We start from the raw sequence: 26,917 nt of genomic DNA, 5'->3' as shown, positions 1-26,917 counted from the left end.
GAACTAGAAAAGCAAGAGACTTCTACAACAATAATTGATAAAGCCCTTTTTGCTAAACTCTCCGATCTATCTCTTACAGAGATAGATACAGACTGGGATTTCCAGACCATTTTTATCTCTTTATGTGTTTGAGTTGGGTTATCTGCCTAAGATGTCCACCAAAATATGAAAAATAATCTTGAGTGTGTGTTTTCTCGCCTAAATGTTTGTATCACATTGTGCTATAAAGGGCTTCATAATTTTTTAAATTACCATATTTTGTGTCAGGGGGTAGTCTAAAAGGGTTGAGGAATCTTATGTGTGGTCAATCTCCATTTGTAGGCTTGACTATGATCAGTTGTATCACGTAAGGTATGGCCTGCGAGTTTTTGTATCACATAAGGTATGGCCAATGTGATCTTTTGTATATCAAATGGTGTCAGTGAGCCCAAATCACCATAAGTATACATGCCACTTCATAAGACATCAACTTCACTCTGAGGGGACGTTTGTTGGGAAATTGGAGCTTCATGTGTGTGTGTGTGTGTGTGTGTGTGTGTGTGTATGTACACTCTCTTATAGAGAGTTAAGTGTATGTGTGTGTGTCTGCATGTGAAATAAGGTCAAATTGTTTGGTATTGGGAAAGGCCTTTAAATACATGGGCTTGTACTTCATTTTATATCAAGAAATCTAGTCTACATTGAGTCATGCATACACTTAAGCTTTATATACATGGGCTTGTAGTTCATTTTATGTCAAGCAGCCTAATCTATGTTGAGTCATGCATACACTTGAGCATTATCTTCTCTTTGTCACTCGAGCACTAGCAGCCCACGAACTATCAACTATCACATTTCATATGATATCCAAAAATAATCCATTATCTAGCCTACCCAAAGACTCCTCCTTGGCATCTACGTCATCTTCTCTAAGATTACTACTTTGAGACTATCTCTTCCATCAACAACTCACAGGGACCTCTTGCTCCCTAGACCTATGCACATCTCATCATATTTGTAATCATATCACCCTTTATGATTTGCATAAATAAGCCCTCTTCTTCTTCTATATTACCACAATAAGCCTCTACATGCTCCATCAACATGCTCAAGCTTAAATCCTAAATAAATCACTCATCTTTCATCTCTATCACATTGTAAGCATAAATAAGCCCTCTTCTTCTTCTATATTACCACAATAAGCCTCTACATGCTCCATCAACATGCTCAAGCTTTCATCTCTATCACATTGTAAGCATCTAATTAAGGCAAAGAAATTGTATCACAACCTTAATCAATTATGAGAGCCATTGCATCCTACTTTAACAAGGTCTTACATGTACACCCACATCTATATATGTCTATAGAATTGCATCCTTGTAAGCATCCAAAGTATGCATCTAAACTAAATTACATCAACCTATGGCACCAAAAATTCTTCAACCCTAGAATTAACTTGTGGAACCTCAATCCACCTTGGAAAATTGGCTTGATCCTTTCTATTATAGAAGTACCAAAACAACTCCCTCCCCAATTCTTGAAACATAAGGTGGTCAAAAGCTTAATCCTTGAGATTAGCAAACCCTCTCATAAATTGTTGAAGAACACATATAACTTGGCTTAGAAGTACACATGCTACCCTTTCTTACTTACTAGCAGGAGAATTTGAAGTAGAAGATCCACTTCAAAATCAAGAAGATCAAGAGACTCAGAAGAAGAGGACCAAGAGAAATATCCTAGTGAAGAAGATCTAGAAGTTCACATGCTACCCTTTATTGACTAGTGGGAGAAGTTGAAGTAGAAGCTCTCAAGAAGAGAAATATCCTAGTGAAGAAGATCTAGAAGTTCACATGCTACCCTTTCTTTACTGACTAGTGGGAGAAGTTGAAGTAGAAGCTCAACTTCAAAATCAAGGAGATCAAGACTCAAAAGAAGAGGACCAAAAGTATCAAGAAGAGAAAGGTCCTAGTAGTGAGAATAGGAGCTAGAACAATGAGACAAAAGGCACGAGGAAGTAGAAGCAAACTAGAAGTAGGATTTAATATACCCTAAGTTCAAAGGAAAGAGTGATGAAGATTTAGATGTCTTTGAAATACCCTAAGTTCAAAAGGAAAGAGTAATGAATATTTATGTGTTCTCATTTGAGACCACGTTTTTGGTAAAACTTAATCCCCAAAACAGCTCAAAAGTTCTAGTTCTTTACAATAATACTAGCTTGTGGTGCAAAGGGACTAGCTGGTACATATGGTCTGGCCCCTTCTAGACCTTTGTAAGTATTGAAGCATGATTTCTTGAAGAGATTCTAGAAAGTCAAGACAACACTCGTGATGCACAAGTTACAAAGGTTGACTTGCTAGCTGAAGACTATGCCACCAGCAGTTCAGGTCATTACTCTAACAGACCTCCGGTAGCCCACCTTAACGCAATGGACAAGCTACAAAGGTTGACCTAGAAGAAGTTGCAAGCTGAAGACTATGCAATGAAGTTTAGGGTGCATTTCTCATGAGTCTAGATCTAATTAATAAATCTCTACAGTAGCCAAATTGACTCAATGTTTTATTAGGGGATTACGCTCAACACTCTAGCATGAAATGGCATTATATGATCTAGACACTCTAACATTTGAGCAAGTGGTAGCATCTATAATCAGAATTGAGAGTCCTAAAACAAGGAACAATCACTTGTAGACAGAGAAGAGGGTAAGCTTGAGCTCCTTGCACAAGCACATACACATACACATACACATACACATACACACATAAGAGTAGATAAGCGCACAAGAGATATGGATGGTTTAATTTTCTACTATTCTCTTCTCTTCTCTACAATCATAACACATAAAGAGCCACCATCCAAGAAGCTGTAAGCCTTTGCTTTAGCAACTCTCTCCACCACCACATGGTTAGTGTATGAAATGATGGCAAAGGATTGTGATCACGAATTGTGGCAACATTGGCCTTTTTGAGGTTCATGCACACTCTAAGCTTTCCATTCTTTTTAGGAATAATCACTATCAAGAATACTGAGAAGAATGAGGGGGAGAGAGTGAGCTTGAGCTCCTTATAAGAAAATATATACACACAAGAGTAAACAAGCACACAAGACAGTGGATGGTTGAATTTTGTTCTATAGCCATAACATAAAGATAAGAGTACATACTATACAAGGTTAGTCCATAGTGTGCACCACCTGACTAGATGAGCTAGCCCTATAACTATCTATGACATAACACTAGTGAACCAAAAAGGCTACAACTTGTAAACCATTGATGAGCTAGCACTATAACTATCTATGACATAACACTAGTGCTAGCTCATCTAGCACCTGACTAGATGAGCTAGCACTATAGCTATCTATGACATAACACTAGTGAACCAAAAAGGCTACAACTTGTAAACCATTGATGACATATCATCCATAGTCTCACCAACCATGCTAGTGGCATAAGTGTGAAGTTGTTATACTGTCATATCATTTATATCCACACTATTTGAGCTCGATATCTTAACACTCCCCCTTAATCTTAATTCCGTACCTTGCACTTTAAATAAGCTCCTGAACCTATAGAGATTCTCTCTACCCAATGTATTTATGAAGATATCAGTTTCCTGATCCTCTGGGCTAACATATACCAAATCTACATCATCTTCTAGAACCTTCTCTCATAAAATAATAATATGCACCTCAATGTACTTCATCCTAGCATGATACATTGGGTTGCTAAGCTGCTCTGCTGCTGCTGACTTTATGCTACTCATGTCATAATAAATGATAACAACCCTATCCATGGGCTCTCCCATATCCACAAGTAGATTCTATGACCAAACTACCTTACATATGTTACCATAGTAGTGACCTTGTATTTTAAGCCTTTGTACTTGACAAAGCAACCGTTGGTGCTTCTTATTGTTCCAGCTATCAGCACTCCCAAAAGAAAACATAAAGGCACTAGAAGATCTCTTATTTGAGACACTACTAGCCCAATTTGCATCTTGTATATCTATGTACGCGTACCTATACTCCAGCCTCATAGAAATGTCCATAGTGTAATGTGGAATCTATGTACCTGATTTTCCTCCTAGCTGCATCTAAGTGTGGCTTCCTTGAGCTTTATATAACTAACTCACCAATCCAATAACATAGCAGTTTAAATCTAGCCTAGTCATGTAGATCAAACTTCTTATAATGCACCTGTACCTAATTTGGTCCTCCAAAAGATCACCTGTATATCGCATAACCAATTTTGTGTTCTAGTCCAAAGGAGCTGAGTTTGGCTTACAACTTGCTATTCCAAACTACTATTCTATACTTGAAAGCATGTCCAAAGCATACTGCCTCCATAAAAGCCAAATCCCTTCATGTAATCTAATTACATCTATAAACAAAAGCTCACCCAAATATTTCATGTAAACTTTCTCTTACGGAGCATCTTCACTTCATGAATGTCAACATCATTGTCCTCTATAACAATCAAGTCATCAACATAGATGAATACTAAAACAATGCCCCTATCAATCTTTTTCAAATATAGTGAAAATTTGGTTGTATAGCTATATGAAATCTAAGAAGATTGAGAAGGACAAAGGAGATCAATAACTATCCTTAGATTCAGATTATGGAGAAGAAACTTCGGATAATGAGAGGACACCAATTGAGATTTGGAGCAAGCAAGTACTGGGATGTTTATGAGGAACTGTGAAAACTACCCTAGCTGAGGTAATCGGGAGGACATATATGTAACTCTACAGTGAGACTAGACGTCTAGTGATTATGGAGAAGAAACTTCTGTGATGAGGACATCAATTCAGATTTGGAGTAAGCATGGATGTTTATGAGGAACTATGAAAGCGACCCTAGCCAAGGTAATTGAGAGGACATATATGTAACTCTAGACTAAGACTAGATGTCTAGTGGTGTGCATGAAGTGTATGAAGTAGGGCCATACAAAAAAGGAATATAAAATGCCTCTTGCCCAACAACATGCCATCTGTAACACACGAGCAATCACACAATGGACAACATGGGTTACTATAGCACCAAGAATAAGGGTGGCCAAAAGATAGTAAAGACAGGTTCTATAACACTAAGAATAGGAAACCAAGGGTGGTAAAAGGTAGTAAAGACAAGTTCAACTAGATGTGAACCAAGCAGCAACACCACACAGAATGCCCATCAATTTGGACAAGGAGGAGGTGGAAGATTTGGGCCAAGAGGAGTAGGATTGATCTGCTACTATTGCAATACACCTGGACATAGAAGGACAAACTACCCAGTTTTGTAAAGGCATTAATAAGAATTGCAAAATCTAAGACAACAATGTGATGTGACCCTAGGAGGATCATCATCAGCTATAAACATGGTAAGAGTGGGAGATGTAACACTTGGGAAATTGCAAGAGAAGCCTCAAGAGGTGATGGCTTGAACCAAGTCACAAGGGCATGTGCAAAGGGTGGTAAAAGGTAGTAAAAGACAAATTCAACTAGATGTCAACCAAGTAGCAACACCACATAGAATGCCCTTCAATTTGGACAAGGAGGAGGTGGAAGCTTTGGGCCAAGAGCAGGATTGATTTGCTACTATTGCAATACACATAGAAGGTGTAAAGGCATTAATAAGAATTTCAAAATCTAAGACAACAATGTGATGTGACCCTAGGAGGACATATAAACATGGTAAGAGTGGGAGATGCAGCACTTGGGAAATTGCAGAGAAGCCTCGAGAGAGGTGATGGCTTGAACCAAGTCACAAGGGCATGTGCGAAAAAAGTCAAGAGAGAAACCATGATTGGAGAAGTTGAATCCAAAAAAATGGGTGGGACATTAGAGGGTTTGACACAAGAAGTCTCACCAATCCTATCAAAGAAGCAACAAGGAGTGATCTGCATGATGCAAGAGAACGGGAAGAGAACCCACACCATCTGGAGAACGATTTTGATGCTTTAGAAATTCAGTTTCAGCACCAATACACCAAGAAGTGAGCATGTTGTGGTAAATTTTATATCAAGATTGGAGTTAGGAGAAGAGCCGATGATGGGTGTGGAGGATGACTTCCCAGATATTCTATCAAGATTTGAGTCGAGAAGCACCAATGGGAGAGGAGGATGACTTCCTAGATATCCTATCAAGATTCAAGCCAAGAGAAGCACCAGTGGGGAGAGGAGGATGACTTCCTAGATGCTTGACTATTTATAGGTAAGCATCTAGGAAGATAAGAGAAACTATTGGAATAATGAAATGATGCACCTCTTGTTTGACCTGACATTTCTAGAAAGCATGGATAGGGACCACAAGAAAATATTGGTTCTCAAAAGCAAATCATTTATGATGATAGCTGGATAATTATATAAGATGGGCATTGATCAGATCTTAAGAAGATGTGTGTTCTAGGTAGCTGGACAATTATATAAGATGGGCATTGATCAGATCTTGAGAAGGTGTGTGTTCCAAATCAATAGGCCGGGTTGGAATAAGCACACCAAAAAAGTTAGTAGAGGAAACTTCTTCGAAGATATAACTAGAAATCAAATATTCTAGGCTAGATTGTGGTGACCAATAATGCTCAAGGATGCCCATGAATTTACAAAGGAATATGGCACATGTTAAAAGATGGGACAACCAAATGCACCCAATAGAATTATTCGCCTCCTAAAGTGGGGTCTAGGCTCTGTGGGGCCTTTTAAACCTATAGCTCAAAGAAAATGGAACAAGTACATCCTAGTAGCCATAGACTACTCCACATGGAATAGAGGGATGGAATAGAGGGACTACAAAGCTTCTTCATTCAATTGCCAAGTTTCTATACGAGTCCATTATGTGACCAGATATGGGTGCCCAATTGAACTCGTATAAATGATTAAGGCACACATTTTTTGAATGATGTAATCAAGAAATTGATTGAGCAAAAACACATGGTCATCCATAAGAAGTCCACTAAGTCAACTAACAAATTCCTGAAAGGAATCCTACTGAACACTATCTAATGAGAATATGAAAAATTAGGACATGAAATTACACTTTGCTTTGTGGGCCTTCACGCAATAACTAGAAACACAACTAATATAACACCTTTAGCATGGTGTGCATGGATTGAAGGTAGTGCTAGTCAAATTCTTGGTGCTACCCAATCTCAAGGTTGCAATTGTAGAAAGATTGATGTTGAAGGACTTCAGTATAATCACAAGATGTGCAACAAGTGTTGGAGTTAGATGAGAAAATATAGCACAGGGCCTACACAACTAAAGTTTTGTAGAGAAGAAGGAAGCTGCAAGTGGACGGGAACTCTAAGTTTAAATATGGGAAATGCAATCTTGCTATTCAATTCAAGGACGGGACCACATTGAGGAAAGATGAAGATAAGGTGGACATGCCCTTACAAGATCCAAATAAATTTTTTAGAACTGGAAATTTGAGCTCACAACATTGGAAGTGACATTGACCAAGCCAGTCAATGGGTGTATTACCATGGACATGTCCCAAAAAAGCATCTCAAGGAATCAGATCTGGAAGATGAAGAAAGAAAAAAGATTGGTAGTGAACTAGATGAAGAGGCATTCCAGATCTTGAGTAGTGTGAAGTTGTGTGTATGGAAGAGAAAGATCGAGCTATAGGGTTTGCGATGCCAATAATGCTGAAGAAATTGGCCATAAATATCATGTATCGAGAAAAGAGTATAAAGGACACATCAGTGAATTCACACCCCTTCCCCCTCATGATTCCTATTGTTTTATGTGTCATTTTTACAAACATTGAGTACTTGATCAACTACTCCTTCAATGATTCCAACCTTGAACAAGGTGAACAAGGTGAACAAGGTGAACAAGAAGGATTCTAGGGACTCAATGGCATCATTATACAAACATATTGAGTAGTGTGGCCCACCAACTTGAGTGGAATTAGCATGAGATTATCTAGTCTAGAAAGAACAAATGATTTTTGATGCTTTTGGCAAACCAATATTCCAAAACCCCTTCATTATTTCTAGTTCTACAAAGGAACTTAAAGCTAAAGGGAAAACCTGAAGATTATGCTCAAATTATAAGGATCTTGGTGGTGCACACAACTAGTAGGTCATCAAAAAATGCACCTAGAGGCAATGGTCATTAATAACTGCAACCCTTTCTTAAATTGGGTAGATCAACCAAGCCCTTCACTATGACACAAAACTTATTAAGGGTTGCTTCTCTCTATGTTTCATGCTCTCTATAATCAACCAAATCCATCAGACCTTCCTAGAAAGATGCTGGAATTCAAACACTTGTGCTCTTTGCTATTCCACAAAAAAGCAAAAAAACATGCAAAATACTACAAAAAGTAGGTCTCAAAGAGTTTACTGAGCTACCATGGGAAGAACTGTAGCTTTATCTACATCATGCAGAGAAGCAACTCACCAATTTGGAAAAAAAAAGCATGATAAAGCTACCATCTAGTAAGAAAGTGAAGTTCTCCCTAGCATATGCATGGCAGAGGTATTAAAGCTTTCTACAAAAGAAGAGATTGAAATCAAGTTGCTTGATGAGGAGGATCCCATCCCTAATAGTTCAGGCTGCTGGAGGGAAGATCCAAAGAGTACAAGATTATAGGTAACCTATACAAGGGCAAATAGAAACAAATGAGGTATGGGGTGAAAATGATAAATCTTGTCTGGAAACCCTATTATATGTCTAGGAAGAACTATAGATTAGTGAAGTTAGTAGTAGAGGCAAGATCCAAGGTGGCTTGGCTTGTATAATAATTTGAAAGATGATATAGAGAATCTGACAAAATACAGCATCAAAACAAATATTGGAGGCTATCTCAAGGCCCTTTTCCAAGGAGAAGCATTCCTAGACAAGCATGAAAAAGTAGAGAAATAGGAGTTAGCAAAGCATATTGCAGAAGAAAACAAGGGGAATAACTTGAAAGTGTTGAGAAATGATGTGATTGACAACAAGACAAGGGAGAGAAGAGTAGTGAGAAGCACGACAAGGGAGAGAAGAGTAGTGAGAAGCACGACAAGGGAAAGAAGAGCATATTAGACTTGGAGCCCACCAAGCTTGTGGGTATAATCCCCCTACTGCCCAGGCTTAACTCTAGAATAGAAAACATATGCCAGCTTTGGGTTGTCCCAAAAAAAGAAGTTTAATTTTGGAGACAAGAAATCAAGTGACTAACCAACCAAGAAGCTAAAAGGGGAGCAAACTGGGTGCCACAAGACTGGAAGTAGAAACTGTGTGGGACACTTGAAAGGATCCCCTCAAGACTATCAGTATTTGTGAGTGTCTCTCCCTCTTCTGACCCACAACAACAACTAAACTAGTTCCTCGCAATAATAGGGAAGTGAGGTTTATGGAATAAGTGGATGCAAGTTGGGCTCATGGTGCCTTAGATTATTTGCAATATAGTTTACCAAAAGGCCCCAAGGAGATCTAAAGGCCCAAGGAGGCCCTGAAGGAAAGAGAAATCAAAGAAGAAGAGGAACACATAGAGTTGCTACTCCTAAAGGCGGAGCTACAACAACATGAAAAGGTTCGAATGTAGATGTTCGGATTACATGAAACTAACAGAGGCATGGAAAAAGAAATTGAGACCTTGAAGTTGACAATGGCTCGGTAGGAGTAGAAAATAAGAAAAATCAGGGAAGGGCTAGATGCAACCATTACCAAAGCCACAATAATAGCCTAGTAGAAGGCAAACATCATCTTGATAAAGGAGCACCTAGAGGTGGTCAAGGAAACACATGCAAGCAAGGGTAGACAAAGAAAAATTGAGCTAACCTGGACAAAGGCCATGCTTGCAATTTTTATGCAGCCAAGACTCAGAAGTGTATGAGCACTGGAATGGGAAGAGCATACACTTGAGGAGCTCCAAGTAGTGTGGGAGGAATACTTGGAAAAGCTAAAAGCTGTAATGTGGAAGCACCCACCCCCACATGTAAAGAGTTCGTTGTTACATCATACAACAAGGATGACAAGAACTCGGGTAGGGGCAAAGGATAATAGGGTGTGCTACCACTAGGCACTCGGGAAATAGGTAGAAAATCAAGAGAAAAGGTGGATAATCATGAGAAAAACAAGTGGATACTCAAGAGAAAAGGTGGAAAATCATGAGAAAAAAAGGTAGAGAGTTAGGAGAAAAACAAGCGGATAGCAGGAGAAAAACCAAGCCTCCAAACTTTTGGGAGGAGCCAGCAACACTACTAGAGAAACACAAGTGGACAGTTAGGGGAAAAACGATAAACGGAGGTGAAAGTCTAAAAAAATAAGTTCTAGAACCTAAAGGCCAAAGGCAAGTGGCACTGGAGACAGGAGAAGAGCCAATGATTCAGAAACAACAAATTTACTATGATGATGCTCTAGAGTATACATAGCTACATTTCCTTTTCCTTGTCCTACTTTATACATAGCTATATTTCCTTGTCCTTGTCCTACTTTTGTGACACCACATGAAGATCACTGATATGGCTGTCCAAAATAATATTCTCAATAAGTGACATAGAAATTTGTTGCCATCATTCTTTCTCACTGATCAGATGCTCAAATGCAACTCGGATTGCGTTATCAAGGCTTAACTTTCTACATGCCAAAGTGATAGAAGTGGAGCATAGGAGGTCCGAAAGAGAAGACATGACTCCACATCAATGTACCAAAACAGTCGTGACTCGACAAAGGCTGGGAAAGAAAATGACTACTTCCGGTTTGAATTCTTAGAAGCCGAATGAGGTGTAATATCGTGCAGGCATGCCAGGTGTCAATAGCCCCATAGTTCATCACCAACGAGCCTCGCCTGTAGTGTAAGCCGAAAGTGGTCTCTCATTGTAATAATAACCTTCTCTAAAGGGTAGTGCCCGGACGGAGTCGATAAAAACAAAAAGCTAGTTCATAGCATAGAAGAGGGACTTGTTATTCTTCCAGTTCATCAGGGATAGAAGAGAAACTAACCTACTCCTATTGAGAGCTATGTTGCCATTTTGCTAATGAGATGAGTCTTGTAAGGAATAGACTTTGTATTTACTACATGGATTTAGACTATTTGTATGTTGAGTTCTATAGTGTAATGTCTAGAGTATAACTGTGTATATCATGTGTGATGCACTTAAATAGTTTGAGCTTTCATTTATTCACTGTTGAGTATAACTATTGATTTCTATATATGTAATGTATGGATTATAACTATGTATATCATGTGTGATGCACTTTAATATTGTGAGCTTTCATTTATTCATTGTTATGGGCATGTAGATGATTAATGTAGTCCATGTAGCCAAGTACTCCTGACTCCTATCCATACTCATTTCGAACAGTCCTCTGACTCATCTGGTCTAACCTCTAGAATGTCCCCTGTGCATGTAGACCCGAATGTTGGGCATGTTTTGCCCACTTTGGCATTGGGAATAGATAGATAGCTTGGCTAGACGATTCTCACTATGTAGTCGAAAACCACTGAAGTGTTGGGTCTTGATCAGACAACAACAATAAGAGAGACATAACAAAACATTCTCTTGGAATGCCCAACTTAACCACCATTCATACATGTTTTCCTCACTTTTTGAAGGGAGAATAGACTCTCCACACTTTTATCACACAAAATGGAAAGAACATTGCTCTATCTCCCTTTATTTTAGGCGTACTCTGACATTGTGATAGACACCACTTATCACCTAGCCCTCCCTCCTTTGTTCACTAGTTTGGACCCATATGCTTCAAATTTTTGTATGTGCATGACATTCATTTGTTGAGATCTCCTAGGCTATCGGGCAATCTCAATAAATAGAATCTCTCTCTCTCTCTCTCTCTCTCTCTCTCTCTCTCTCTCTTCCATGTACGTTTCTTGGGTCTTCTTTTTATTATGATGTGTTTTCTAGGGCCATGCTTAATGGTGATTGTAGGTTTATGAGGAACAACTCCAAGAGGTGTATCTTGGACTATAATGAGTACAAAAGGCAAGCAAGAAGAGGCAGTGTCCAGGACACACCTTACGGTTTCTATGTGATCCTTTGGTGGCTTTTTCTCTCACTATTGTTGGAATTAGGGTTAGGGTTGTAACAATGCTCACACACAAGATAGAGAAGCTTGAGAGCAAACAAACTCACTAGATTAGAATGAACAAATGTGTGCCAGATACAAAAGATAACTATACACCCCAAGATGAGTAGATAAGAGGGTGTACATATGCAGGGGGGAAAAAACCTCCTAGTGAGGGAAAAAGTACCCCGACGGTCCTAAGTGTGTTCACACACATCACTACCATATAATGCTACAAATCCCTCCCTAGAGTGATGATGTGAACATGAGCAGGGTATGGCCGATCAATCCTGAAAATGCAGTAAGCCCAAAGCTTTACGAAGAGCTTCAAACTTTTCATTAGGAAGAGCTTTCGTGAATAAATCTGCCATGTTGTCATGTTTAGGCACATAGACCTGCTATAGAGAGTCTTTCCCTGACATAGTGGTAATACACCTCAATGTGCTTAGTGCGAGCATGAAACACTAGGTTCCTCGATGCTAATGTGCTCTAGCTGTCAGTGAAAATCATAGTGCTAGACAACTGTGCAACACCCAAATCAGCCATAGACGTCTGAGTCACACACACTTAATTGTAGTTGTAAAAGCTACCTTGTACTCAGCTTCACAGTTGGAAGTGGCCACTGTAGGCTGCTTCTTGTTTGCTAAGCCATGATATACATGAATCACCAAGGCGAAAGCAAAACCCGCTAGTGGACACGCGTGTGTCATAACATCCAGCCCAATCTGAATCACTAAAAGCATGCAGTTGCGACTCACCTCCTTTTGGATAAAATAATGCAAAATACTGAGTGCCCTGTAAATAGCAAAAAACCCGCTTAACAGCCTGCCAATGATTTGTACCTGGGCTATGCATAAATTTGCTCAACTGTGAGATCACATACTGTATAGTTGGCCTCGCGTTGCATACGTAAAGAAGGGATCCAACAGCTTGCTGATACAAACTAGCATCAAAAGAGTCTCCTACATCTTGAAGAAGACTAAGTCGAGTACCTGTCTCCATAGGTGTAGAGCATAACAATGCCATCATTGCGCGCTGCATAAATTGAATCCCCAAATAGTAATGCAGCGGTCCCAAATCTGACATCTCAAAGGATGACTGTAAATCAGCCTTAAAGGCTGAAATCATATCTATGGTCAAGGAGCCATCCATTGAATCTCTCTCATTCATGTGCTTAGACTCCAATTGTTTACGTAGATATGCAACACATGCTTCATTGTGTACCTGGTATAATGTAACAAGTGATCCCATGCCTGTTTTGAAGTCTTACATGATCGAATATAAGGAATAATGCTTCGCTTCATAGAAAGTGCAAGCAATGCATATGCTGGTGCATCTCTTCCATCCCATCTCATAGTGGTGCATGTGGAGGAGCCACATCTGTATCAGATTCTACTTTTCAGATGTACTTGCAGCACATGGTTGCACTGGTAGTTGTGAAACAAGATGAGTTTCACTACCACTGACCACATTCTAAAGGCCTTTAGCAACATCTACATGCCTCATCATATAGGACCACAATGGGTAGTTAGTCCCATCACCTCAGCAGACAACATGTTGAATACATCACTACTGCCAGCCATGACTTTCTACCAAATGTAAAATCTTTCAACACACTGCAAGTACTCAGTATTCAATGCAACCTTGAATGGCTGCCAACTGAATGAATCACTTGCGAAGTGTATGAAAAATAACATAGCATAGAGAATATAGTGTTATTGGCGAAAGTATGATGGTCGGTGTTGTTGAAGACACTGTAGATGTTGTCACACACCAAATCTTTGCCGTTACATAGCCCAAACACCCAAAATCGAGTAGAACCAATCCAGAAGGACGCCTTTAGAATGTATGTAAAAACCTTGCCGTGCCTAAAACGCGCTTGAAATGCCCTCGAATGACGTCTCGCGGACCCCGAAAACGTTGTATACATCACGCACCACTATATACCTTCTTCTCCTAAGAGGATATCTCAATCAGAGATAGAAAAATAGGGTCGTGGAGGAGGGAGGCAGACTACTAGATCAAGTGTCAAGGAAGCTAGTGCTGATACGAATTGTTAGAATTAGGGTTAGGGTTGCAACAATGCACACACACAAGATAGAGAAGCTTGAGAGCACACAAACTGACTAGATTAGAATGAACAAATGTGTGCGAGATACAAAAGATAATTACATACCCCAAGATGAGTAGATAAGAGGGTGTACATATGCATGGGGAAAAAACCTCCTAGTGAGGGAAAAAGTACCCCGGCGGTCCTAAGTGTGTTCCCACACATACTACCATATAATGCTACAGCTATGTCTAGATTGGGAATGGAAGGATAGATCTAGAGAAAAGGAAAAATCAAGGTCTCTCCTATATAGTAGAATGAGTCTCTCCTTTATGAAGGCCATGCAGCTCAATAGGGAGCTCAATAGGGATGGAGGAGGAGGTCATCAGATTGATGCAAATAGGAAGAGGTAGGAGGGGGAGGATCGAGGAGGTGTATTAATACCTTAAGGTCTCTTCTTGAGGTAATACCTCAACTTAATTAAGCGGGCCCGCTTATTAATAAATAGGAGATGTAGAATGTTTTGAGTGGATAGAGCTACATTTGTTAGTGGGTTATGGAAACCAGTGGTGGACATTAGGGGTGATATGGGCAAAGTGGTCTAAGGTGTGGCAGCCTCATATAAACATGTGTTCATGTGTGGTTATGCCATGGGTGCGTACATAAAAGAGAAGGTAAATTTGCATAAACACTTGCCCAAAACCATTTGTGTGGTATTATAAAATAGGTGTAAAGAAATAAATTGGTATTCTAATCGTGTTGCTAGAGTGCATCAACATAAAACTTTGGGTGACTTTAAACTCTTCATCATATTTCATCTACTAGTGCTTGATCCGCGTGCTAGAGCCTACACACACTGGCCTCTTGGTACTTCATTGTTGCTGCCCTTGTGGCACGTGTCTAGAGAGGCCTACCATGTGGTAGATATGGGATTAGTTTCCCACATTGCTATTCTTGAGCAGCGGCTGCCTGTCGCCTATACGATGTTTCCAAATGGGAGCTCTCCCCTTCTCTTGCCCCGTAAGCACCCCTAGACCACGGTATCCTCTTGCCATGTGGTAGAAGAGAGAGCATGTGGCAGGAGAGAGTAAGTAAGTCATCAACCTGAATGCAGAAAAAAAACTCAACAATCACCTCAAAATAATATTTCAATTGCAATGCATACCAACTTGTGAACTTATATTTTCGAATGTGAGTGACTATATGCGTGAAGACACTCATAATGTGAGATGTGCATATGTTTCATTGGGATGAACATTACTATAAATATATATGTGTGCTTACACATTCATGTGTGTAAGTTCACACATCTCTCTCTCTCTCTCTCTCTCTCTCTCTCTCTCACACACACACACACACACACACACACACACACATCACATGTATGCACTCGCATGTGCACTGTCACACACACTCTCTCTCATGTTACTATCTACAAGTATAGACCCTTATGCTTAGACAGCATGTGTGTGTGTGTGTGTGTGTGTGTTTTAATATGTGTACACACATATAAAAACACACACATGGACATGTATATGTGTATACATGTGCATGTGTATGTGTTTTTTTAATGTGTGCGCACACACATGGACATATATGTATGCATGTGTGTCAACTATATGTGCACCAACTTTGTGTGTGTTCACGTGCATACGAGTGTGTGTGCCTTTATGTGTCGATAGTGTGCATATGTGTCTGTTTGTGTGAGTACACCATCATGTAGTAAAGCCTTAATAAAGGCGGTTCATGCTACCCTCATGCTCAAACAATGTGTGTGTTAACGATGTGTGTGTGACTGTGTGTGTAAACTTTGTGTTCACATGAGTACGCGATTATGTGTATCACCCCATGTGTGTGTGTGTGTGTGTGTGTGTGCATGCATCAATGTGTATGCACATGTATGCCTCTGTGTGCATGTGCCCAAGAATGTGGATATGCATCTATGTGCTATTGTGTGTGGATGCACGTGTGTGTGTATGTGCATATGTGTATGTAAATGTGTACATGTGTGCACATACATGAACACTTGTGTGTGCATGTGTGCGTGCATACGTGCATGTGTGTGTGTGTGTATATGTTTTTGCATGCTCGAGTGTGTGCATGCGTATATCTGTGTTATGTGTGTGTGCGTAAGTGTGTGTATGTGTGTGCAAGGGTCTACATGCAAGTGTGTGTGTATATGTGTGTGTGCATTTATGTGTATACACATCATGTACATGTGTGTACACATGTGCGGGTGTGTGTGCATGCATAAGCATGGATCCATCAGTTTTATGTGCATGTACAAGTGTGTGTGATTGTACATGTGTCGATTATGTGTGTTTATGTTTGTTCACATACGTGGAAATGTATGTGTGTCTATGTGTGCATGTGTGTGTTGAGTGCATGTGCGCTGTTAAAACCCTAAGATCTCTCTAGATAATTGTTATGCATAAACATGCATAAATCAGGCATAAACTCAACCACCCAACCACCCCCGAGCCCAAGGGATGCACACATGAATAATGAATGAAATACATCATACCTCTACCTTGATGTCCCATACCATCAAGAGGTATAACACAATCCAATAGCATGTAGCTATAGTGTGAAATGGTAGGTGAGTAGATATGGACCTCTACACAAGAGACCATAGCATAAGCCTCCAAGCCCTCAAGTTTCCAAGCTCCCTTGAGTGTGCCCCATGTCCCTATTATATAGGAGGGCCCTCAAGTGACTCTTGACTTTCCATTCCTCATGTGTGACCCTTGGATGCCTGACCCTAACCTTAATCCTTAAGGTTAGTCCTAACCCATGCTCCACTAGAGCTTGTTCCCATGCTCCCATGCTCACAAGCCTAATGTGGGTTAGCCTCCTAGTATATGCACACATAATGTGTATATAACATAGCACACATAATGTACATATAACATACTTCCCCTCTCTCAAAACATTGCACTCTTGCAATGAAAAGAAGGAGAACTGCGCTGAACAATCTCAACCGACTCCCAAGTCGAATTCTCAATTTCCCTATCTTTCCACCTTATTTTAACCTCAGGGATTAGTCAACTACAAAGTTTCTTTTCCCTGAATTCAAGTACCTTATCAGGTTCATGTGGAACATAGGATAATTCATCGACTTCAACGAGTTCTTGAGGAGTAACTGTGTCATCCTCACCTCCCAGTTTCCCTTTCAATCTATCGATATGAAAGACTGGATGAACTCTAACAATTGGAGGTAGTTTTAGTTCATACGCAACCGTGCCAATTCGATATATAACTCGAAATGGACCACAATATCTAGGAGATAAATTCGAGCACTTTTCCATTGACAAAGTCTGAAAATCTTTAGGAACATTAAAATAAACCAACGCTTCTGGTTCAAAAGACCGAGATGAGCGTCCCCTATCAGCATAAAACCGTGCCCTATCATGAGCACTCCTGATAGAATCCCGAGCTTCGGTCAGAATTTCCTACATATCTCGCAAGAAATCCCTCGATGCATCAAGCTCGATGTCCTTAAGACTGACATCAATAGGTGCCCTGAGTTGATACCCATACATAAGTATGCACGGACTAAAATAATAGCCGTAAATTTAGAACTGTTATAGGCAAATTCCATCATTGAAATATTTTCCAATATGATGATTTTCCAGAGACATGCACGAAGCATATACTCTACAATCTGATTCATACACTCTGTTTGCCCATCAGACTACTGCGGATGATCAGAACAATTCACATTCAAAGTAACTTCCTCGTTGTAAACCATTCGGAATAAAGTAGGAAAACATGGCATTATAACAGCAGAAACCAGGGATTCATCGGTGCCCCGACATACCCACATCTGCATATGGAATACTCAACGTCTCGAGTTATCCATATCAACATAAAGAATCATCAACGTCTCGATGAGACACATATGTCCATCCGTAAACCTATCAGGTTGATTGTGTAAATCACCTAAAGTACGGAACTAAAGAAAGAAATGCCAACAAAGGAAGAATCCAAATTTCCTTATCCGAACACAACAAGATAAACTTGTTTGAACTCTAAAGAAAGAGATTTCAACAAGTGAAAATGCCGACGAGATTACCCTCATCAAAACATGCAGGTTATAGATAAAAGAAGTTTATCTAAAGAATGCCCACACTATAACTTCTAGTGAATTTAGAAAATAAGATTGTCTTTGAATGTTGAGTTCAACATGCTAAGTGATGTAAGCAAAGCAACAATCTTGAGCCCAAATTATCCCATAAGATAATATATGTGAGGGATCCCTAGCGTCCCATACCACCATGATACCACTCATACATATCTTAACAATTTGAAACTCCTTAGTATGCCGTCTAGGAAATATGAATAAAATCCTGTATAAAAGGAATAAGATGGCCTTATCCAGACTTTCACATACTAAACCTGTCTCTATATACTTGAGACTACATCAAGGAATAAATCCTTCTGAGTACATCATTAGAAAAGAAATTGAATTATTGGCGCCTTTCTAATGATAACTACCCAAAACACAATAAAGTTAGGGTAGAAAAATAACTCACCTAGATATATAAGTAACTAGGTATCCGAGTTGGAATATATACAAGAGTACAAGAAATATACTCCAAAATTACGTGCAAAAAACGAAGGCAAATGCTACCTTCAAAGCACATGTAATTATTCAAAAGATCAAAAGATCCTTATAAAAGCATGGATAAAAGCATAGAAGCTCCTTAAATCCATAAAAACCATAGTTGATCATAAAAATCAATGCATACCATCTAATGGACATAAATCATGCCAAAAGAAGCATTTAAATTGGTGGCCAACTCATCAATCCGGAGTATATGAACGTTATATTGTTCAAATAAAACTCCAAAGTAAGAAAGTGAAACACATGTGTGTAGCACTCAATAAGAAAACCCTAGACACAAGTGATCTAGGCAGAACCTGATGAGTCCATAAAACTTGGAAAACATCCAATAAAAATCCACCAAAATAAATCGATCAACTGACCCATGATAGAGGCTTAAGAAATTAAGCACAAACCACACTTTAATAAGTGCAAAATAAATTATCATGAAAAAGTGTCAAAGGTGAAACACACTTTGAACGTAAATTATAGCCATCAAAAGAAATTAAGGAACATGTCCAAAAAGAATGGCTAAACAATGGTAAAAAATTATGAATACCTCATTTAGAATTAATCCAAACATAAATATCCATTAATACGAGATATAATCGTATTAAAAATATGCGAATAATCCGCATCTATCTAATGTCAGCACGAGAAAACGTACTTCAATATTAAATAACCCTCGAAAATATTAAATTCTCGAGAAAAAGAATTATCATGATTTTTTTCTAATTTTCCCAAATTTTACAGGGCCTCAAAATATAATAATTTTGAATTCCACCAAACCTATCCTATGGCATTCCAAACCTATATTTTTCCAGAAAATTTTTAGCAATTAAATTTGCCAAAATACCATTGATATTTAAAAAATACCAATTTTTAGGATTTCTAAAAATAATTTCAGAATATTCCTAATTTTTCCTGAGAATCCCATCGTTCACGAAATTTTCAATTCCGCCCGACAATTCTCAAATCCAATGAAAATTTTTAATTTTAATGGATTTTTCTAATTTTCTGGGTCAAAAAATATAATTTTAAAGGAATTTGAATGGTCACGGGCGCCCGAATGGACACACCACATGCCAAACACCAACCCCACATTTTTCCAAAATTTAAAATAACCTTTGTCTAATTTTCCACTAATTTTCAAGAATTTTTTGAAATTTTTAATCAACCCCGAACGCATTTAGAATACGAACGGTCAAAAAATTTCGGAATTCCAACGGTTTTCTCGGAATACGGAAAGCCAAAAGTTTTGGGAAAATGAAAAGACAAAAAAAATTCGGAATGTGAAAGGTCAAAGGTTTCCGGAATACGGAAGGTCAAAAGTTTTTCCGGAATTCGGAAAGCCAAAAGGTTTTGGGAAAACGGAAAGCCAAAGGTTTTCCGGAAGATGAAAAGCCAAAATTTTTCAATAAAAAAATTCCAGAGAATTTTCAGAGTTTTTTTACTCAAATCCAGTAATTTTCAGAAATTTCTAGGCTTTTTTCCCAAGCTTTTTTCTTGAAAAATATCAAAAAGCTTTTTTTTAATAAAAAACTCATTTTTTTTAAAAAAATGAAAAAAAAATGGCTTTATTGGCTTATAGCCAATTTGATTTTTCTTAGGGGGGGGGGCGTTTTTTTCCGCCCGGCTGCAGCGCAGCCCCCCCCCCTCCCGTCGCCTGCGCATGGAGAGAATGAGAGAGTGAGAGACTCTCTCTTCTCCCCTCTCTCCTCCCTTTCCTCTCCAAATCAAACTCTCCTCCAATCTCTTCTCTCTCTCTCTGTTAAACAGAGAGATTAGCTTAATCTTCAATTAAGCTTTTTTAATTAAACTTTCTTTTAATCATAATTATAATTAATTATGATTTATGCTTGAAAATCATTTTAAAGAGATTTTTCACCCGGAAAAGAGAAAGAAAAATCAGATTTGAGAGGCGGAGAGAGTCCCACGCACACGGGAGAGCAATTTATGCATCAACACGCTGTCCCCTACTGAATTTCAGTAGCAAATTGACAGAAATTTGATCGCATTCCCGCGGGAAAAACCCGCAAAAAATGTATAAAAATACATTTTTAATCATAAAAATCTCAAAAAATTCCTAAAAAATTAGGAAAAATTTCTTAAAAATTCTAGAAATTCAGGGAATCCATCCTACAAAAATATCCACCATAAACTTTATGGTATTTTTGTAAAAAATTCCATTAATGCTCGATTTTAACCATAAAAAATAGGGAAAAATAGCATTAACTCACGGTATTCCCCCGCAACGTCGATTCGTCCATTGAATTGTAGTTACACACGTTCCAATCACCATATCGATGATCCACGTGCAATTCATAAACACAAATCAACAAAAGATAACATTTTATTAGTAAATATTAAAATTTACTAAAAAAAATCAACAATTAAATAGAGATTGCTCTGATACCACTGTTAAAACCCTAAGATCTCTCTAGATAATTGTTATGCATAAACATGCATAAATCAGGCATAAACTCAACCACCCAACCACCCCCGAGCCCAAGGGATGCACACATGAATAATGAATGAAATACATCATACCTCTACCTTGATGTCCCATACCATCAAGAGGTATAACACAATCCAATAGCATGTAGCTATAGTGTGAAATGGTAGGTGAGTAGATATGGACCTCTACACAAGAGACCATAGCATAAGCCTCCAAGCCCTCAAGTTTCCAAGCTCCCTTGAGTGTGCCCCATGTCCCTATTATATAGGAGGGCCCTCAAGTGACTCTTGACTTTCCATTCCTCATGTGTGACCCTTGGATGCCTGACCCTAACCTTAATCCTTAAGGTTAGTCCTAACCCATGCTCCACTAGAGCTTGTTCCCATGCTCCCATGCTCACAAGCCTAATGTGGGTTAGCCTCCTAGTATATGCACACATAATGTGTATATAACATAGCACACATAATGTACATATAACATGCGCCAACTCTATGTGTGTGCACGTGTGCGTGCAAGTATGTGCACCTATGTGTCGTGCACCTTTATGTATTAAAGCCTTAACGAAGGTGGCTCTCACATTACCCTCACGTTGAGACTGTGTGTATCGGCTCTATGTGTGCACACGTATGATTGTGTGTGCTGACAAAATCACATATACATGTGTAACACCATGTGTGCGCTTGCATACATGTGCTTATGTATGTGCATGCGTATGTGTCTCTATGTGCATGTATGCAAGAAAGTGTTTGTGTTTCTTTGTGTGCTGATGTGTGTGGATGTGTACACATGTATATATGTGCATGTGTGTCCATGTGTATGTGTGTGCATGCACGTGCACTTATATATTTATGTGTGTGCATGCATATGTACACACGTTCAAGTGTGTGTATGCACGTGTATTTACATGTGTATATTTATGTGTGTGTGTGTGTAAGCATGCTAGTGTGTGTGTATGTGTATTATGTACACGTGTGTGTGTGCACACACATGTGGGTGTGTGTGGATGCACGTACGTCTGGGTGATTGGGTGTGTGTCGATTCTATGTGCATGCATATGAGTGTGTACAACTTGTGTACATGCGCAGTCACATGTATGTGTGTGCATGTACATATGTAGGTGTATGACTATGTACATGTATGTCTGCATACGTCTATGTATACACACGTATTGACTCTATGTGTGCACATGCATGATTATGTGTGCTAGCAAAATCACAGATGTGTGTGCGGTTATGTGTACATGTGCTTATGTGTATGCACGTGTATGTGTCTCTATGTGCACGTACACAAGAAAGTGTGTGTGCATCTTTGTGCCTAAGTGTATGGATGCACACTTGTATATATGTGCATGTGTGTCCATGTGTATGTGTGTGCATGCACACGTATTTGCATGTGTATGCCTATGTGTGTGTGTGCGTGTAAGCGTGTAAGTGTGTGTGTGTGTGTGTGCACACACGTCTCTATATGCATGTATGTGTGTGTACATACACATGTGGGTGTGTGCATGCACACGTATTTGCATGTGTATGCCTATGTGTGTGTGTGTAAGCGTGCAAGTGTGTGTGTGTGTGTGTGTGCACACGTCTCTATATGCATGTATGTGTGTGTACATGCACATGTGGGTGTGTGTATGCATGTGTATGTTTGTGTGGTTGGGTGTGCATCAATTTTGTGTGCACACATGAGAGTGTGTGTGTGTGTGTGTGTGCGTGTGCGATGCCTATGTGAATGTATGTGTATGTCTCTATATGCGCATGCGTGTGGTAAGAGAGTATGGATGTGCATCTATGTGCTTGTGTATGTGGATGCACGTGTGTGTACGTGTCTACATATGTGTGCATACACGTGCACTAGTGTGTGTACATACATGCATGTGTGTGTGCATGCACGTGTACGTATGTTTGTGTTGTGTAAGTGTATGTATGTATATGTGTGTGTAAGTGTGCACGTGCAAGCATGCGAGTGTGTGTATATGCATCATGTGCATGTGTGGGTGTGTGTGTATACACGTGCATGTGGGTGATTGGGTGTGTGTCAATTCTATGTGCATGCATGTGAGACTTTTCGTGTATGCATAGTTGTGTGTGTGCATGTGCGTATACAAGTATACACCTATGTGCGTGTGTCTTTGCATGTGTATATGTGAGTGTGCATGAGTGCGTGTGAGTATGTGTTTGTGTGCGTGTGTCTATGCATGTGTATATGTGAGTGTGCATGAGTGCGTGTGAGTATGTGTTTGTGTGCATCTGTCTACGTGTATGCAAGCGTGTGAGTGTGTATGTGCATCATGTACACGTGTGTAGATGTATGCACGCACGTGCATGAGTGATTGGGTGTGTGTCAATTCTGTGTGCACCCATATGGGTGTGTGTGACTTTGTATACATGCATAGTCACGTGTGTGTGTGTGTGTGCATGTGCATATGTAAGTGTACAACTATGTACATGTATGTTTGCATGGGTCTATGCATGTATATGTATGTGAGTGTACATGAGTGCATGCGAGCGTGTGTGCACGTGACTGTGTGCATGTATGTGTGTGTTTGTGTATGTGTGCATGTATGTAGATTTTTTGTTAAGAAAAAATATTTTTCAAAAATAGAAATCGTTATTGCTTTTACTTTTTTTCCATTGTTGGAGATGTGTGGTAAGGTGTGCTCACTTATTATATCCTTAAATAGATACACCTTGTCTTCTCTATCTCTATATTATCTTAAGGAAGAGTTTCACAAAGCTGCCACGTGGCAAGAATTTGGAGGTTCGGGAAAGAGAGGAGGAGGTTTGGGTAGAATTTGATTTTGGAAGCCTCAAAAGACGAGCGAAGCACGGGTTCCCTAGTACTATCTTAAGGAAGAGTTTCACAAAGCTGCCACATGGTAAGAATTTAGAGGTTCGAGAAAGGGAAGAGGACATTCGGGTAGAATTTGAATTTGGAGTCTCAAAAGATGTGCGAAGCACGGATTGCCCACTAGTACATATAATTATGGGGTGTTCTATTTTTAAACAATGATAAAAGAGAAAGAGAGATACGCTTTCATCATATAAGTGACCTTCCTAAAGCAAAGCACTGTCCCTTCTTTACACTAAAATTCGAATTTGAAATGGCAATAAAGATTGTCTTTCACTCTTTAGCTCTCCCTTCTTAAACGTGGTAAAATGAGATGGCAATTCTTTAGGTGTCCCGTCTTAAACGTGGTAAAATGAGATGGCAACGGGGTGAGGGTGACAAGTGGGTGAATGCTCTTGGCAAGGGCAAGAATAATGAGAATATATAAAAATAATAATTTAACATTAGTGTATAGTTTACTCACTTGATGAACTCCTTATAAGACTATATGAACTCTTTCTCTCTCTCTCTCTCTCTCTCTCTCTCTCTCTCTGCAAAACACCCGCCCCCCCCCGCCCCCCCCTCCCCCCTGCTTTTATACGCAATGTATATGCCCTATTGGCTGAGCTGTTGGCCACTCATCGTCGTATTCCCATACACCTAAGAGATACTCAGTACAGGCCACTCACTTTCCTCTTTGGCTTGTCTTATGACACACACAAGGGAAGCTTTCTCTTGATAAGACACACACAAGGGAAGCTTTCTCTTGCTTGTCTTACAACTTTCCTTCTTGTTCTCCTGTGCTTTCTCAGTTCAATTTGGAGTCGCCATCTTCTGGCCATGCTGGGTATTGCATGAAAATGCTCAATTATAGCAACCATTAGCATAGAATTATATCCTTTGATGTACCCTCCCCCCCCCCCTGAATGCTCATCATAGAACACCATCATAGAAGAAACAACACCATTTGGGGGTCACTATACTGCATGTGCATCATTATGAGCGTAGTTGCACTCCTCTTTGCATTAACGTGTCTGGATTTGATTACCATGACTTATCCCTCACCTGCATGCTTGAACACATGTGGAGAGACGCCTGTGGCTTTCCCTTTTGGCACAGGCAAAGGCTGTGGCAGCCAAGCATACCAAAACTATGTGAAATGCACAAACGGCAAGCTCTCCCTTTACACAAACACAGGCCAATATGATGTTATAAACATAGACTACCCCAACAAGATCATCATAGTCCGAGACTCTGATATGTCTACCTGCAGTGCCATGCAGAAGTCTAGCCATAGTTTTGGCCTACAGGCAGGAGCACCCTTCACAATCCAAGGTGGAAAACTTGTACTCTTAGCATGCTCCCCCTCTTCTCCTATTGTCACCTCACCAAGCTCCCAATGTGATCCCAAAGGAGCACAAATCTGCAAAACCTTGTACACCTCCTGCCCTTCCATCACAAACCTTGGATTGAGTATGAACAGCCCCACCTCCAGCTGCTGTCTTTTGTCTATGCAGAACTCAGGCAGCCCACCATTTGGCATCAATCTGGCTAACCTTGAATGCCCTTCTTACACAAGCATCTATAGATTTGGCTCTGGCTATAGCTATGGAGTTTGGCCCTCTGGCAATGACTACAAGGACGCAAACACCTGGTCCTATGGTATTCCTTTGCTCTATACTTTTGATGAAAGAGCCTATACCGAAGACTGCAAGGACTGTGAAGACAGCCATGGCTCTTGCGCGTTTGATGATGCTACCTTCGTCTGCGTTTGTCCAACGGGAGTGAATGCAACGAGACGGTGCCCTCAAAAAAGAGGTAGACCACCATTTCTATTATAAATTTCCACCTTTTAATATAATGCTTTATTTACCCCACACCACACACACACACACACACACACACACACACACACCACCCTCCCTCAACCTTTCCAACTTATTTCAACTTTAATTTGCCTAGCCACAAGTCAAGCCACAAGGAGCTCAAATTTACTCCAGCCCTTTTTGACTAGAGGTACATAAAAAACCCTCTTTTTTCTAATTTCAACTAATGTTAGGACTAAACTTACCTTAATTCCACTTTGCTTTAGGGGCCCTAACCCAGCTCGATCCTTTCAGGAATTATCATTTCAGTCTTCATTGGCCCATTCTTCATCAAGATTTGACACAAGTGAGACAATGCAATTTTATCTTTCAAGGCACTTTTTTCAATTATAATGGACACATTAGTACCTACTAGGCCACTACTAGATTAGGGTAGTCCTTGTACACCATCATGTTTTGATGGTGATGCCTTGGAAATATGCCTAATTCTAGAGATTTTTCGTTGTGTGCCCCTATAATGGCCATCTTTTGAATGAATTAAAGAATAAGGCTAGGTTGTGATCTTTAGTGTTAGATATGTCCCTCAATATGCATGTTTTTTGTTAATGCAACACACAGACTATTATGCAATAATCTTATTTATAAATGGTTCTGATTTTCTTGTTGTGCTTTTCTCATCTATTATTATGGATAAACATTGGTTTTTCTTCTCATTTAACCTCGCACCACAAAGAGAATTTTCAACGTAGTACTTGAATGTAGAAGTCTATATCAAGCAACATATTGGTTAAAAGTTATTCAACAAGAGGACTTGGTATGCAAAAGCTTAACATACTTGCATGGTTTGTTGGTTTTCTAAGAGGGGCTTTTCTTTTTTAATCAAAACTAATTTTTTCCCCAAATTTAACTCCTTTTACTTCCATCAAAATTTACTTTTTTCTTTCCAAGTTGAGGGCACGATTCTTATAGTTTTATGTGACTATCACATTATAGCGATTAAACATTCCTTATATATGCAATTTCAATGAAGTATGAAGAGATCTTGTATTTCATATTGAAAATTCACTTGAGATACTTTTCACAATAAAGGCATAAATTGAACTTTGATTCATGGAAGCCTCAACATGGATGAAGATGAGAAATATCCCCACTTTTCACAAGTATGCTCTTAAGG

The 26,917-nt window shown here is 39.5% G+C and overlaps 1 protein-coding gene across 1 annotated transcript; it reads left to right on the top strand.

Annotated features, from left to right (window-relative positions):
* The first annotated feature begins 24,633 nt into the window (after nt 1-24,633).
* On the top strand, nt 24,634-26,415 carry LOC147642121 (uncharacterized). Its single transcript, XM_086773074.1, has 3 exons — nt 24,634-25,735; nt 25,880-25,933; nt 26,038-26,415. The coding sequence occupies exons 1-3, from the start codon at nt 24,844-24,846 to the stop codon at nt 26,082-26,084; spliced, it is 993 nt and encodes a 330-aa protein (XP_086629200.1). The 5' UTR covers nt 24,634-24,843; the 3' UTR covers nt 26,085-26,415.
* The last annotated feature ends 502 nt before the right edge of the window (nt 26,416-26,917 follow it).

Source organism: Cibotium barometz, chromosome 1 (genome assembly GCF_041138505.1).
Source record: "Cibotium barometz isolate CiBa-2024 chromosome 1, ASM4113850v1, whole genome shotgun sequence".
NCBI lineage: Eukaryota > Viridiplantae > Streptophyta > Polypodiopsida > Cyatheales > Cibotiaceae > Cibotium > Cibotium barometz.
Note: the sequence above shows the minus strand (reverse complement) of the source record. Positions and strands in the feature narration are given on the sequence as shown.